A 15,657-nucleotide genomic window follows, 5' to 3' on the forward strand; every position below is an offset into this window, starting at 1 on the left:
CATTCCTGTCCTGCCACTCACTTTGGATAAAGAGCTGCAACGAGAGGTCACACCGTATTCAATGGCAGCCTCCTCGTCGTTGCTGTCACCTATTCCAGATGTGGTGTAGCACAACTGCCGCGTCTTCTCCATCGCTGCATTAACTGCACTCAAGCTGTAGGAACACAGTGCGGTCCGCCCAGTTGGAACTGCAGTGGAGCCCTGCCCAGCAGCTAAAACAACAAAGAGGGTTTTCTCTTTTCCAGCAAAACCAGGTGCCAGATGCATAGCCTGAGCCAGGTTGTAAGCTTGCCCTTGAGTGTGTTGGCATTCGAGAGGCAGCTCCACGTAGGAATAGAGATTGGTGTCATCTACGCAGCTCCGGGAGAGGTAGGTTCGATATTCCATCTGTGCCTTTGCTCCACGCCGAAAGAACAAGAAGTAGACATAGCCATCAGAAGCAAAGGCACCCACGTAGCTGTTGTTATAGTCTGAGAAATCACCCACAACCAGTTTGCCCATTCCCTCATTGGAGAAGGCCTGTGGTCCTTCCAACTGGCGGATGGTAAATGGCGGGATCCCTCCAGAGAGCTTTGCAGTCAGTCCGCGACCCACAAAGAGCAAGTCCCGGCCATTGTGTTGCCCCACTAAGCCAACTGTTGAAACCTTTGGCTCATTGGCTGCCACAAACTGGTTGTCTCCTGGATCCTCAGGATGGTACAACACTTTGGTGATGTCCGTCAGAGCTCGCTTCTCACATACTCCCTGGAACAGCTGCCCGCAGACCACTAGCTCACCAGCATGCTCATTGGGTAAGAGGAGCTTGTTGGAGTTGTCCATCAGTTGGGCCTGTGGACACTCACGAACATCACGGAAAGGGAGACACTCAGGACTGTCTTGGTTTGGCCCTGTGCGGGCATGGCCTAGAAGCCTCAGCTCAGAATCCAGCTGATACAAGGCATTGACGGCCCCCACATACAGTCCCCCTGTGCTCTGGGCTTGAGCCAAATGATTGAATGTACCGTTGGGAACCACAAATAATGGATAGGAAGAAGGTTGAGCAGCTGGGTACAAGGGCAGCAAGAGCATCAGTGTAATCATTAGGGGCAACAACGGGCGGCCTAGGACCATGGCCAAATCCTAGACAGAAGGAGAAAAGGAATGAGCAACAATTAACTCAAACATCCTAAACCAGCCTTCCCAATCCTTGGCCGCTTCAGTTGTATTCCATTTCAGTTCCCACAATCTTCAGCCAGTAGGTCCAAAGAGATCAGGGCAGTTCTAATCTGCCCCTGGAGGACCACTGGCACTTTCCCAAAGCATTCATTCACAGATCCTACAGTAGCGTGGCTTCCAAAAGTAAGAAGACATCAAGGATGCCCACATGGTGCCACCATTCCTCCTCTCATCTCTACAGCTAACTGTCCGAATTCATTCCAAATGCTTATGCTCCAAAACACCGCAGTCCGATTGCCAAGAACTATGGCCTCCTAAAAAGCTCCATCTGCAGCAAAAAGGCAAAATAGCAGATTCACAAGTGAATAAATAGTTTTATACTTGGTCATAGAGAACCCAAGTACTAGAGGCAATGATTCATTTTTTTCTCTCTCACCCCAACTATCAAATCGGCCACCAAATGGGCATTTTAAAAAAATCAGAAAAGGCTAACTGAGAAACAGCAATCCTTTAATAAATAAAAGCAGTTTAAATGTCCTCAGCTAATCTATCACATCTCTGCAACTAGCTCAGGATGCAACAAATGCCAGACTCATGAAAGGGGAAAAAGAAATCTCCCAAGTACAAGCCATGTACACTTTCAATGTCCAGATTCAATATTCAGAGACCAAAATTAACTACATAAACAATTTGCTGACCCTGTGGACACTTTTGCTGCACTCCAATCACTTATTTTAAATAGTTCAAGTCCAGCTTTGCTTGCCCAAGTTCAACTAGATCAGTTATCTTGGATATTCTTTAGCTAGATTAATTGGTTTATGGTTGTATACAGTCCAAACTTAGAACATTGATTACTTTAATAACCAAACTATAGTGTGTTGTGGTAATCTAGTCATATGCTCTATTCCCACCCTACTGTGATAAACATTACTCATCACACAGAAGTGGATTTCTTCCTGTTGTATTCCTGTGTTGAGTTGTTATTAAGGCAATTTTCTTATTTGCTGAGGTAGATACAGCGTTGACTCACACAGGCACACAAACAGCAGCCTCCTCAATGTGGAGATGATTAAATTGTAAGCCCGTCTTACCCACATAACGGACCATCCTAATTTAGAAATGAGGGCGGAACGAGCCTGTTCCAGAAAATCTAGCAGAGACACAACAGTCAACCTCATTTGAGCGCAGAAACTGCAGGCCCCTTTCAGGGGAGTCTCCAGGCCTTCACCGACAAAAGCAGCACTGCAACGTCACACCATAAGTGCCGCCCTTCGGGAGCATGTGCGTGATGCACACAGAAAAAGAACAGGGCTTGCACCGAGACACCACAACACTCCTTGTGTGATTATGACTCCCCCTGCTACCCCTGAGGATGCCTTTGTCATTTTTATTTCAGTGTGCATGCATCTTGCAACTCGCCAATCTTCCAACCGTACTTAATTGTGGCTCAGCATGTCACTGGGGAATCACCAGACTAGACTGACTGAAGTTAACCCCAAGAGGATCCTCTTTTTTTGCCTCAGGAATAATGTCTCCTCCAGATTTTTTTTCTTCTTCTTCTTCTTCCTGAGTAGGGTCTGCACTGTGTGCCAAAAGCTATCACAGATCAGGATTTTGCATGTAGATCCTCACTCACTGGGTGGTGAAATCCTGCTGACAAAAATTCTCTAAAACAGTCAGTGTGGACAACCAGTCCTTCCTCCCCTAACAGGCTGGTAAAACTGGATTAACTTGTGCAAAAGAGACACCCTGCCAATTTGATGACATTTCAAAGAAGACAAAGGAAGTTTTCTTTTCACTTGGTCAGCTAAATACTTGCAAGGGGAACTGGGATTCTGATTACTATTAGTAGGTAGGCGTTGGGAACTTGGGCAGCTTTAGGCCAAATTAAGCTGCTGTAAAGAGGAGTAATTATGTAGCATATGCATTAGGGCGAGCCGCATTCGGAGCAGCTGGTAAATCAATACTGTATCCCTGTATCCCTGTATGCCAAAACTAACCATCAGTTAAAGGCATAAATTGTGGACTCCCAATTCAATGTCAAGAAGCAGCAGCAGAAAAAGCAAGAAACAGCAGAAGAAGCAGAAGCAGAAGTAGAAGAAACAATGCAGGAACACACCATTCATCTGCCTCACTTTCCTACAGCAATCTACAATCTGGTCATTTTATTGTCTGAAGTGGAGGCCAAATGCCATAAGGCTTCTGCATTATCCAGGCCTCAGATCCTGCTTTTCTTTCAATCATTCTCTGTCCTCACCTTCCCTCTCCCCCCCACCAATGCTTTTGGTCACCAGAAACCAAAGGCATTGCCCTGCTGGGCTACAGGAAAAGCACTGTCAGGCAAGGAGTAGGCCACCCCTCTGTAATGGGGTGGATTGAGGTGTTGGAATGAGAGGGAAGAAAGCAAGGGATGGGGCTTCCACTTTAGAAGCGAGACCCCCCCCCCCCAACCCTTCAGATTCCAATTGGGATCTAGCAATGGGGAAGGTGATTAAGAGTCCCTTAATCTCCCTCTGTCAGTGAGGTCAAAGCACAGCCACAAACAAGGACACAGCCAGGAGGTACTGGGGGGTGGGGGAAGAGTAACAGGGAGAACCTCAGATTTCTACTCTGGTTGCTGCTGCTGCTGCTGCATCTGATAATTGGAGTTAAACATTTGCTGTCTCTTATTTCTTTGTAGACAAAGGGCCTCCAGAGGCAAATCAATGGGAGTGGGGTGGGGAGATTTAAAAAAAAAAACCTGGAAACTAAATCTAATCCCAGATGTTTCACAACCTCAGCTGGGGCCAGGATAGGCAAGGAAAGCTTTGTCGTGAAGGCAGTACAGTATGAAGTGGCAATATGGGAACACGGATGTGCAAAAAAACCAGTACTTCAGACCAAGTCTCCTTGGATTTTTCTTGCAAACCAGAGGGATGCTCTCAAGAAGAGAGCATTTGGTGGGAAGTCTCTCCCCACTGACTCTTCTCTGATTATTCCTCTGTTCCAGACTGTGGTCTAAACACACAAATGGGAAAGTGATTTGTTTTCCTCCCTCTTCACTCCAGTAGTGGAATTCCCAGCCTTACTTTGCACATACTCTTATTGCCCCATTGAATTGAAAATGGAGCCATCTGCCTACTAAAGCAGGGAAGAGAAGAGGACCCACTTATTCAACATCTGGGCTGGAAATCAAGCCTTCCGTCTCTCCTTCTCTCTCCCCTGTTTCATCTCCCCCTACTGCAGGGGGGCAGGAAGCAAGGGACTACTGGAGTTTATAGTAACTCTTTCCCCACCCCTTCCCTCCTGGCAACAGCTGGAAGGAAGCAAATAGAATAAATGTGGCAACATTCCAAATCCCAGGAGAAAGCGTGAGAGGCACTCACAGAAGACAATGCCACAGGGGTGGAGCTGCTAGAGACAAAGGAAGCTCTACATGCACACACACACACAAACACATCTATCTATGTATCCATTCATCCATGAAGAATTCAGGAGTCTTGTTCCCAATATTCCAATATATTTGGGTTGGAATAGCAGAACAACCCAAGTCAAAGCATTACTACGGGTAGTGATTACTTTCAAGTAATGACCCAGAAGAAAAAGTCATCCATCATAAATGGCATTTTCAAAGTCAACTTCAACTTACAACCTGCATACACCCATACTAGCCCCAGAGATAGAACCCAGGGATTTCTATACCCGAGAGGGCTCCCAATCGCCCTCTTAAATCTCCCCTCTAGACCATTTCACATCCATACCCTTTCAGTGCTTACCAACTGGCTGTGCTGGAGACATTTCAGCTCCCACATGGTAGGGTCAAGCAGCAGGACTCCACAGGCATCCCTACTGGAGGAGGAATGAGATAAGACAGGGTGCCAGTGACAGGGAAAGGGAGTTTGCCATGGTGCTTCAAGGCTCCATCAATGGCTGCTGTGATAACCCTCCCTGATCAAAGTCTCCACTGTTCCCATCTTGACTGTGCCATCACAGAGCCACACGGGGCTAAAGGGTCCATTATCCCATTGACACAGAGCGCTCACAGCTCTGATACATGGCACTGACATCCCAGAGAAAATGGAATGGGGTGGGGAAAAGCAGCGTCTGGAAGCACAGAATGAAGGCCCTTGCTGGAGTTGGGAGAAAGAAAGCAGTTATTGCCGGCTGGGATTATCAGCTGAGGGGAAGACTGTGAGGAGCAGCAAGAGGACAGGTCAGGACATGGGTTGAGTTGAACTCCTCAATAGAGAACAGAAGGATTCTTTGTGATTTGTTTGTATGGCGTTGTTGATCAATTGGAGGGGGCAGATAGAGAGATGCCTGACTTTGGCAGTGATGGGGATATTTTGTTCTTTGGTTTTAGTCTGTGGAAGAAAACCTCATTCAACAGCCCAAGACTGACCAGAGACTTTGCAATTAGCAAAAGAATTAAGCCAGCTGAGGCCAGGCCAAAGCATTGCACGCAGAAAACCGTGACACCAGAAGACCATGACACCCTCATCCTCCCAATTTGGAATTTTGGACTTCCAAATTTCTCCGGCTTTTACTGGTGCAAAGAAATAGTAATGCTTGATGTCTCAAGCTCTAGGCCAGTGATGGCGAACCTTTTAGAGACCAAGTGCCCAAACTGCAACCCAAAACCCACTTATTTATCACCAGGTGCCAGGTGGGCGTGGTCCACTGGGTGGGCGTGGCTGTAGTGATCATGGCAGATTGGGTGAGTGTGGCCAAGGTGGGCGTGGTCACCTCGATGTTGCTCGTGGGGAGGGATGCCTGTGGGGGCCGGGCAGGTTTGGGGGAGATCCAGGGGGTCTCTGGCAGGTGGGATGGTGGGCAGGAGGCTCGTCCTGCGGGGTGAGGCGAGGCAAGGTGAGGTAGGGCGGGGGTGCCATTGTCACAAGGCAAGGTGAGGCAGGAGCCAGGGCGGCTGCTGCCTGACACCATCGGCCCCTGCACACAGAGGCCAGCGAGCACACGGGTGCTGGGATGCATCCAGCCATGTGGGACCTCGGCGAGTTAGTGGGCGGCTGGTTGAAGAGGGACGGTTGCCATCTCCGGGGCATGGCGAGCGGGCCCATAGAGAGGGCTCTGAGTGCCGCTTCTGGCACGCGTGCCATAGGTTCGCCACCACTGCTCTAGACCTCTCCAGTGTTTAAAATTCCCTAGACAGATCATCAACAGAGCTAGTGCAAAATGAATGCGGGCTGGCTCCTGGGGATCAAAGCCTTGCTGATTCGTACTTTGATGCCAATAGCATGCTGCCACATAAGGCAATTGCATTAGTCCACCATTGGTTGGTGGGTGCATGAAAGGGGCTAGACTTGACTGAACATGCCTTTGAGAGTCTGACCATACGCCACCAACAATCCAAACTACTACAGATCTGATTTCCCCGTTATTCCTTGGAAGCAGCCCTTTTCTCTGCCTCTCTCCAGCAATACTAGCTCCCCTCCCACATTCGCAATTCCCAGGCAACCCGAATGATTCTTCTATCACTGGCTTCAGGAAGCTGAAAAATCTGGGAGATTTGGCTGAAACAAGGAGTGGACATTTCTACAAGAGAGGGGAGGCAGCATTTATAGCCATTGAGGGGAGAGGAAGGACTAGGTTACCCGTGTGTGGAAGAGATATAGAAATTGAGGATTTGGGAAGGTCTTGCTTCATCTAGGGTGGCTTGAGTTACATGGCCTTTCCTGCTACTGCAGATACTGCCCAGTCGATTCTGTGCTGCATCTGCCCTAGTGACAACCAAAGCCTCCCTCATTTGGAAGAAAGAGAGCTTGAAAAGGTGTCAAGGTCAGCAAGAAGCTGCAGTTCCTTGGCGGGCACCCAGCACAGCCGCCCCCACAGCGGGAAGCAGGCGTGGGGAGAGCTATGCCACTCTAAGGGCTGCTGAATGCCCCCTTTGTCTGGCTCAGGGTAGGGGGGCAGAGATAGCGACACCCCTGATAAAAGTCCAGAGACTGAGAGACTCTAACTTAAGGAGTTCAGGGCTCATCGCCTGAATTCTGGAGGCCTCCCAGAGCTTCACCCAAAAAGGTAGGAAAGAAGGGCAGCCCCCATTCTCAGCCTAACACACCAAGGCATCCGTGCACGCTCCGCTCCAGGCTCATCCTCAGCCACCTGAATGCATAGGAAAGAGGGCTGCTGTCTCAAAGGGCAGAAAAACATACAACCCAGCAGGAGAAAAGCGATAGTTTTTGGGTGCCTTCTAAGATAAGAGGAGCTAGGACAGGAAAATACACCAAGGACTGAACGAGTATCAAAGCAAGTCATAATGTTAAGGGAGAAAAAAAGGGACAATGGTAAATATGGGCAAATGCGATGGTAACACTGTTTGGGGCAGAAGCTGGTGACCTGCCACAGAATGCTCTGTTTCCTGACTCCAGACACATCAGATTTTAGGGCACATGGCAATTGCCCCACTCAGAGCTCGGAGGCACACAGTCCCTTCAAAAATCCCTCAAGATCTCTGCCCATTTTAGTTCTCTTCCACATATACACACATACCACTTACTCACACACCCCAGCATCTCAACCCCATCCCTTACCTACAACAGCCGTAGGCACTGGGCACACACCTGCTCCTTGAGCGGGAAAGCAGGTTCTCCCTTCACCTGGAAGGTGCTTGGTGCTGCTGCCTTTCTACAGGCTGCTCTGCTCGGCACCAGGTGATACAGTGGTGAACCCAACCCACCACCCAACGTCATTAAACGCCCACACCATCAAAAAACGGTGGGCGGCCTCTGATAATTCCTCACATGCAGCAGCAAGTGGGTTTGAAGCCACAAGACAGCTGAACACCAGAACTGCGTATATCCAGCAAGTGCCTGGGACTGAGTTAGGACTGAGACACACATCCTCCCTTGCTGAGAAGAGCAGGTGTAATTGGCATCAGCAAAAACAAAAGTCAGATTCTCTGGTGGGACTGAAATTCAACTCTGCCACCCTGATCCAGGGCAATCTCAAAGAGGAGGAAAGAACGAGAAAGAGAAGGGAGGGGGGAGTCACTATGTTTGTTATACAATTTGAGCAGACATGAAGCCCACTTTGCTGGTAGATACTAAACACAGGCACTAATTTCTCACCCGCTGCCTTAGATGAGGAGAGGAGGGGGAGAAAGAGAATAATAATGCTTGGAGTTAGAATCATGTGCTTCTTGGCAAATCCACACTTCTTTGGCATCACTATCAGCCCCCTGCTTAACTATGCAAAAACTTTTGGGGGAAGGTGGTGTAGCAAGATCGCCTTTTTTGCCCCTTCCCTTTCCCCTTCCTCTGTAACTTCGCACCCCTTTGGAAAGACTAGCAACCAACAAACACCACTGTTAGTGTAATAGCTGTGTAATTATATAGCCAAGTCTGTTTCGGACTTCTTTCTCTTCAATAGCAGAGGGTTTGTTTTGGGTGGGAATGTACAGAGGTACCCACCTCGTCCACACAAGGCAGCTGCACAATTGTTCACCCTCAGAAAACATCACAAACTGTATTACACCTGATTGCCCAGGAACAGATGCTACCTCTAAGCAACAGCCTAACCCCTCATGAGTGCGCCTGAAGCAGTTCCCTCTCCAGTAGCCCCCTGTATGAAATTCTTCCCCAGAGGCATATACAGCCCCCACTTTGCTAACATTTCCTAAATATGTTTAAGTCAAACCTGTTGGTCCCAGCTGAATGACTGCAGGTTCCTGTCTTGGGTTTTAGCTTTGCTCTGGATGGTTGGTTTTGGCATTGATTAGATTTAGTTACGTTCTTACTGCATTTTTTGGTTTGGTTGGTGTTGTCAGCTGCCTTTGGTTTTGGGAGGGGGGTAGTTTATAAGTACTATGAAATAAACAACACACATTTGCTAGGTCCATTAACACTATTGCACTAAGCCACATAAGCCAAAGTTTACCAACCAGAAAAATTGGGCTCATGCACTAAAAGCCAAAGCCAAACAAATGACATTCCGGGTTAAGGCAATGTGTGAATTCAGCCAGAGTGGGAGGAGGGGAGAAAGACAGGGGAATGGAAGCAGGACTTCTCCCTAAATTCAGCAAATGATGAGTGGGCGTGGCAGTTTTTCCAGAATGCTCACATATTCTCCCAATTGTCCCCTGCTTGGTTGGTATTTTTTAAAAATACCTTAAGTTTAGGCTTTGTGATTTGACAAGAGAAAGACTTAGGAGATAAGTATTTGGACCACTTAGTACATCTAATATAAAAAATAATCTTTCATAGTAACAGTAGGTTTGCATGTAAAATACTGTAGCTGATGTGAGGGAAAGGGTGCAAAACCCAAGTTGTGACCCGGATTCCAGGATCAGAGTCACCAAGCTAAAATCAGGTAGGGGACAGCATCTTAAATAATTTATTTTACATTTAAAAAGTTATAAAGCCGAATTGTCTGTTCAATGTAGAGATGAATGCAACTCCTCCATACACCCTGTGATGAAGCTTTATGATGATTGGAACTTTTCAACGCAAAGGCTATCTCTGTTCTGGGTTGTGGTGGCCAAACTTTTTTTGCTTTTTACAGGCAAAATTGAACTACAGCCAACTACAGTCATTCTTCAACAGGATACTGGCACAGCCACCTGGCATCCTCCCTCTGTGCTGCAAGTGGAAGGACCAGCTTGTCTGTTTATTCAAGCTGGACTTTCTGGTGTTGCAGATTTGATATATCCCGAAGGCCAGTAAGAGGGGAGAAGATTGCCCAAGCCAAAGAATTCATCCTCGCACCTCTCTCTCTCCCTCTATCAAGAATACCATCTTTTCCCCTTATTTCCCCCCTAATTTCCATGTTTTGTTAGGAGAAAGAGAAGCATTGCTGTGGCTGATGTTAGCCATAGTGCTGACAAGTTTCAACAGGCCTGAAAACACCAAATACCAATTGAGTAGACCTCCTTCTATCTGAAGTGTGGGTCTCTCTGTAGTTACATGGGAAATGCAGTCTGCACTTCTTTGGGGACAACTCAATCTGCTTTTAAATCCTTAGGAAGAATCCTTTTTGCAAAGTAATCTCTCCTCCTGTATCCAGTTTAAAAAAAAAAACCCACCAGTAATCCTTCCTTGTTCAGGACATTTCACAGAATCACAATGAAGGTGAACGTTCCCCGTAATTTTTATAAACCTGATCTCAGTTCTGTAGTTTTTGTAGTCAGCTCAGATTAACAATTGCAGGGAAACTGCAACGCACATTCCTACCCAACAACAGACCTTAACACAGATCTGGGGGGAGAGGGGGGGGGAGAAGTGAATACACAAAATCTGAGTTTTCTTCTTTCAAAAAGCAGAATACTTGTATTCTCTTCTTCCAGTCTCCAAATCTGCTAATTCACACCCCCCCCCAGGCACTTTTCGACTTCGTCTACTTTGAGAAGCACCCTTCGAAGAAATTTAATGTCTAGATTGGGCGGGGGGGGGGGAAATAATAGGGGGAATAATGCGGGCGAAGAAAACTCTGATGAGGACAGATAAAAAAAGATGAAGGGAAAGAATGCCTGCAGCGAGCAGAGAGGGGCGCTGAATGAAGAAAGGGGAGGGAAAGCTGTGGAAAAAGGTGTGGAGCGGCGGAATGCCTGGAGAGCGATCAAGAGAGAAAAAAGGGAGCGTTGCTGGCAAGAGAAGGAGTCGTTAAAGAGGCAGCAAAGGGGAAGAGGGTCCACGGGATGGGTCGCCCCCGGGAAGTCGAGCGAATGCTTCGGGGCATTCTTTGACCGGTTCTTTCTGCACTCCAGCAGCGGCTCCGAGAGGGAAGCTAGAGTAGAGAAACCGCGGTTGCAGAAAGGCATATGAGGATCGCTGGAGGTACGGAACACATGTGATCGGTCCCTAAGAAAAGGTCCCCGAGGGTGCCCGAAGGCGCATCCTACAGACGCCCCGCTCCCCCCCCTCTCTCCCGCCAGCGCTACCTACCTGGCCAGCGAAGTTCAGAAGAACTTGCGACCGTCCGCCGCTCAAAGCCAGGAGCCGCTCCCGGGCAGCGGCACCGCTCGAGCTCCTCGCCGATCTCCCCACAATGCACCGCTGCCAACTCCGAAGTCTCTCCTCGGCCGCCGGCAGCCCCATTCCAAGCCGAGCCGAGGCAAGCCAAGCCAAGCCAAGCCGCCACCTCCCCAAGCCCGAAGGCCGGCTAAGAACTGGAGGGTCAGGAGCGCCCCCTGCTGACTGAAGCGAGCTAAAGGCGTCCCAGGGGTTCTTTTTCAACCTTTTCACCCATTGTACCACTTTTAGGATATGGCAATATCCGAGTACCCCCAGTCGCCTAGCAAGGTGTCAAAAACTTGATGCCCCCCCCCAAAAAAGGAAAAAAATGATAAAGTACAGGTAGTCCTCGACTTACAACAGTTCGTTTAGTGACTGTTCGAAGTTACAATGGCACTGAAAAAAGTGCCCCCCAAGCCACAGCCGAGCAAGACACCTGCCTGCCTGCCCGGCGGCGCTCTTCCTCCTGTCCGAAGTTTTTCATTGTTGTGAGCATTTCTGTTGAGGATTGGCAGCGGGAGTGGGGTGGGGGGGTGTTTGGTTTTTATTCCCCCCCCCCGTCTGCTGGGTGGTGGTTGCAGCAGGTTTTGGTCACTTCACATGACCCTGGGACACTGTGACTGTCATAAGTATGAATCAGTTGCCAAGCATCTGAATGTAAATCACAAGACCCTGGAGATGCTGCAACATTCCAGCTGATGGGCGCTTCTTCTGGGCTCAGCAGAAGCACCAGGATCAGTGCCGAGCTCCAGCTGGAGCCTGGTGCTGATCCTGGCGCTTCCACTCAGCCCTGACAGCCCCGAAGAAGCGCTGATCCTGGCGCTTCCGCTGAGCTCTGACAGCCCTGCAGCTCCAGCCATCTCTCGCTCAGGCTTGTGTGGTGCTGCCACCGGTTCAGCTCATTCCCCTCCCCGCTACCACTTTTCTAGGATGGTCGCATACCACCTGCCAGGTGCCAATGTACCACAGGTGGTACCCGTACCACTGGTTGAAAAGCCCTGTCTTAAGAGACTCGCCGGTGTTCAATCCCGGCCGCCGGATCTTCGAACGTGCAACTCCGCACAGCAGGTTGGGGCAGTTTTAAGACGGTTCCAATTTGATGCCGCCATTCTCTGTAATGACCAGCCCATCTTTGTATCCGTCCTTTCTCATAGCGTCAAAGGGGAGAAACGGCACAGATTCAAAGACCGTCTCTTCCCTTTGTAGCTGCTTTATTGAGCTTTGCTCGCTGATGGCTCATTAGGTTACCTTGACTGCAGGTGGACTGCCAAGATCCGGACGGCCGTTAAACAGCAACCAAGAAATTTAGATCGTTCCGCACTCCCCTGCTGCCATCTAGTGGCCATCGGATTTTTGTGTCCCAAATCTGGTCACTTTATTTAAGGTTAATTTAACAGTGGCTTTCTTCCACGGATTTGGTTCTGACCTACAGTTCCCACCACCTTACTGATAAAACAGATGTTTGCCCTGGTTTAATTGTTTTCCTGTATATTGCAGAGAGTGGGATTGGAGTGCCTTCCAACTCCATATTTCTTGGATTCTATGTACTTGCTTCCCAATCTTGCTCCAGAATGCCAGCATTCTAAATTGTTATGGGCTGTTTTCAGCTACATTGTCTATATTCACCCTTAGTTTTAATTTAGACTGACTCAGGTATCCATACATGAGCCTGCCATGTGTGCTTGCAAAGTTCTGAGTCCAGAAGAAAAGTTTGTTTGTTTGTTTTTAAAAAAAGATGTTTATGCAAATCCTGTACAGATAATCTCTAGAATTCTATAACTTTGGCTGCATTTTTTTAAAAAAATGAAAGTTTCGTGTACACAGCTAGTCCAATAATCTGTGCACATGTCCATATCTACTGCCAGTGAGAAGAAGGACTGACCTAGGGTGAATTTTAAATAGGGATTATTTTTAATGATTTTAATAAGAGACACAGCTACAAATATTTGGTTTTTAATTGGCTTTTATTGGGGAAATGTACTATGTTGTTTTAATATGCTGTGAGCCGCCCTGAGTCCCGTGGGGAGAAGGGCGGCATATAAGTCTTAAAAATAAATAAATAAATAAATAAGGAAAGGAGAGAGCATTGGACAGGAGACTGAGATAGATAAGCAGCAGAAATGTAAGGTATAAACATCCCTTTGTAACCTGTCTATAAATGTGAATGAGATCAAAGTATGCTTTTCAACTAAGCATACGGAACAGCCATGAAATGTACCAACACTACAGGTTCATCTGCACAGCAACACCAATGCACTTTCTTCCCATCCTAGAGATATGAGAAAAGCAAGTCAGTGGAAGAAATGCTTCCCCCACAGCTTTTTCTTTCACTGTACCTTAGCAACAAGGCCAGGATTGCTGCTGCTTCATAGAAAGGCAGCAACTGGGTCCCTTTTGGAGATCTTGGCTAGGAAAAAAGGCATCTCGATGTGTGGCAAGTCCCTTGTCTGGTCCTAAACCAGAAGGCTTTACTGGAACCAGTTTGGAGATTGCCCAAGTCTTCTTTGATTAAGAAGCCATGACACATGTGTGGGGTTATATCTCTGGGCTGGATTCAGTGGAACTTCTGCTCCAGTGAAATTGCCTGTAGGGTGACATTGGGGAGGGGAGAGAATATATGATATTAAATAAGATAAGATAACCTTTATTGTCATTTTTATACTGTGGGCACGATGGCACACATCAAAAATGAAATTTAGTTGCCCACTCTCAAAGTGAAACATATACATAACACACATCTAAACATACTATGTACAACATAGACCCACATCCCTATATATACATAGCAAATAAATATTAAATATTGTCCATCTTGAATATATAATGGAAGGAGGAAGCTTGAGAGTTCGCAAGGTTAATGCTATATGGAATGAAACTCTGGCTGAATCTGGATGTTCTGCTTCGGATACCATGAAGAATTGCTGTCTGGTTGTGTAAAATGGAGGAGGTACAACAAATAAAGTGACATTGCATGGTCAAACAGAAAAAAGGTTACCTATAGATAGACGTTTCCAGATCCTAACCTGCAACAGCCCCATTACGCTGAAGTTGTAAAGACCACTGAATGCGTGCTACAGTATTTAACTAGTTATCTGGGGCTCTGCTTATGGAAGGAACTACATCCAAAGTATGTTTCCAGTATTTGGAATATTTAAAAGGCTCAGAAGTGACATATTTTTTATTGAAGGCAGTACAACAACAGTGAAAATATAATACTTTTATTTTCAGTTTCCCCTGAAGCTCTTGTTTCGTGGGCCATTGGTGGACATTCCACAGACGAAAAATGATAAAGGATAATAAAGCATGGCCATGGAATGTGAGAGGAAGAAAGAAGGTCCAAGCTTCAATCTCCACCATATACTACCCAATGAATGGAATTTCCATTCAGGAAATCAAGGATCAAGCAATGGACTGGAACAGAAATGAGAAAACATTGGTGGATTGCGGAAAAACTCAAGCAGGTAAGCAACAATTGTTTCTGGTGCAGAAAATAATTTTTGCAATGAATTTGGAAAGTTTCACTAGACTTTTATCAAATCCACCCTGAGCTCTAAAGAAATAGGGTCATTCCCTTTTCACCAATCCAATGGTAAAGCTCAGGAAAGTCCTATTTTTCTGCACCTAATCCCTACAAAACCAGCATCCCTAATTTTGCCATTTGGAACGTGCAACTACGCACAGCAGGTTTGGGCAGTTTTAAGGCGGTTCCAGTTGGATGCCGCCATTCTCTGTAATGACCAGCCCATCTTTGTATCCGTCCTTCCTCATAACGTCAATGAGGAGAAACGGCACAGATGCAAAGACCGTCTCTTCCCTTTGTAGCTGCTTAGTGTAAGGCATGGGTGTCAAAAAAAGTGACAATAGGTCACGATATGTCACGTGACGCAATAGGTCATGTGACATATCGTGACCTATCGTGATGTTTTTTTTGCCTTTACGGAGCTGGGGTGGGCGTGATGCATTCGGCCTGCAGGCCGCCAGTTTTTCACCCCTGGACCATGCAAGGGCCCTCTGTGATAGCCGAGAGAGAGAGAGAGAGAGAGAGAGAGACAGACAGACAGACAGACAGACAGACTTTGGACCAATCCCTCTCTCTCAGCCTAGGAAGCAGGGAAGGGCAAACCACTTTTGAAGTCTTGCCAAGAAAACTGCAGGGACTTGTCCAGTCAGTCACCAGGGGTCAACCCTGGCTCGAAGGCATTGAAAAAAAAACCACAAAATAAATAATCCTCTTACAGCACTTATTACATTGGTAGGTTTAAAAGATATTACAGACTACAGTAAACATTGCTTCAATGGAAGGGGTGTTTTGACCTCTGTGAAGGATTTAATGAACTGCTGGGTTTACCTTACAAAAAGCATGTTGTGTCATCTAAAATGGACAACAGTGCTTGAAGGGACACAACACAGAAAAGTGTATATCTGAAATGGGGCAGAAAAACATGCCTTGAGGTAATGTTAACAGTAGATGAAGGATAAACAGACATTATCTGTTTCTGCCATCCAGAAATAGTTGCCTGCCAGATCTGGTGACAGGTCACTAGTCAGCACAGAT

General features: G+C 47.2%; 1 protein-coding gene across 1 annotated transcript in view; it reads right to left on the reverse strand.

The window, feature by feature from the left end:
- PLXNB3 (plexin B3) overlaps positions 1 to 4,977 on the reverse strand; it is a 55,723-nt gene extending 50,746 nt beyond the window's left edge. Inside the window, exons 1-2 of the mRNA XM_015815108.1 lie at positions 4,911 to 4,977; positions 22 to 1,119 (exon numbers count right to left, since the gene is read on the reverse strand). Of these exons, the coding sequence (XP_015670594.1) occupies positions 22 to 1,119; positions 4,911 to 4,946 (1,134 nt within the window). The 5' untranslated portion in view covers positions 4,947 to 4,977. The remainder of the gene's footprint in view (positions 1 to 21; positions 1,120 to 4,910) is intronic.
- Positions 4,978 to 15,657: the final 10,680 nt, after the last annotated feature.

This window comes from Protobothrops mucrosquamatus, unplaced genomic scaffold (assembly GCF_001527695.2).
Source record: "Protobothrops mucrosquamatus isolate PMUCROS unplaced genomic scaffold, P.Mucros_1.0 scaffold315, whole genome shotgun sequence".
In the NCBI taxonomy this organism is placed as follows: Eukaryota; Metazoa; Chordata; class Lepidosauria; order Squamata; family Viperidae; genus Protobothrops; species Protobothrops mucrosquamatus.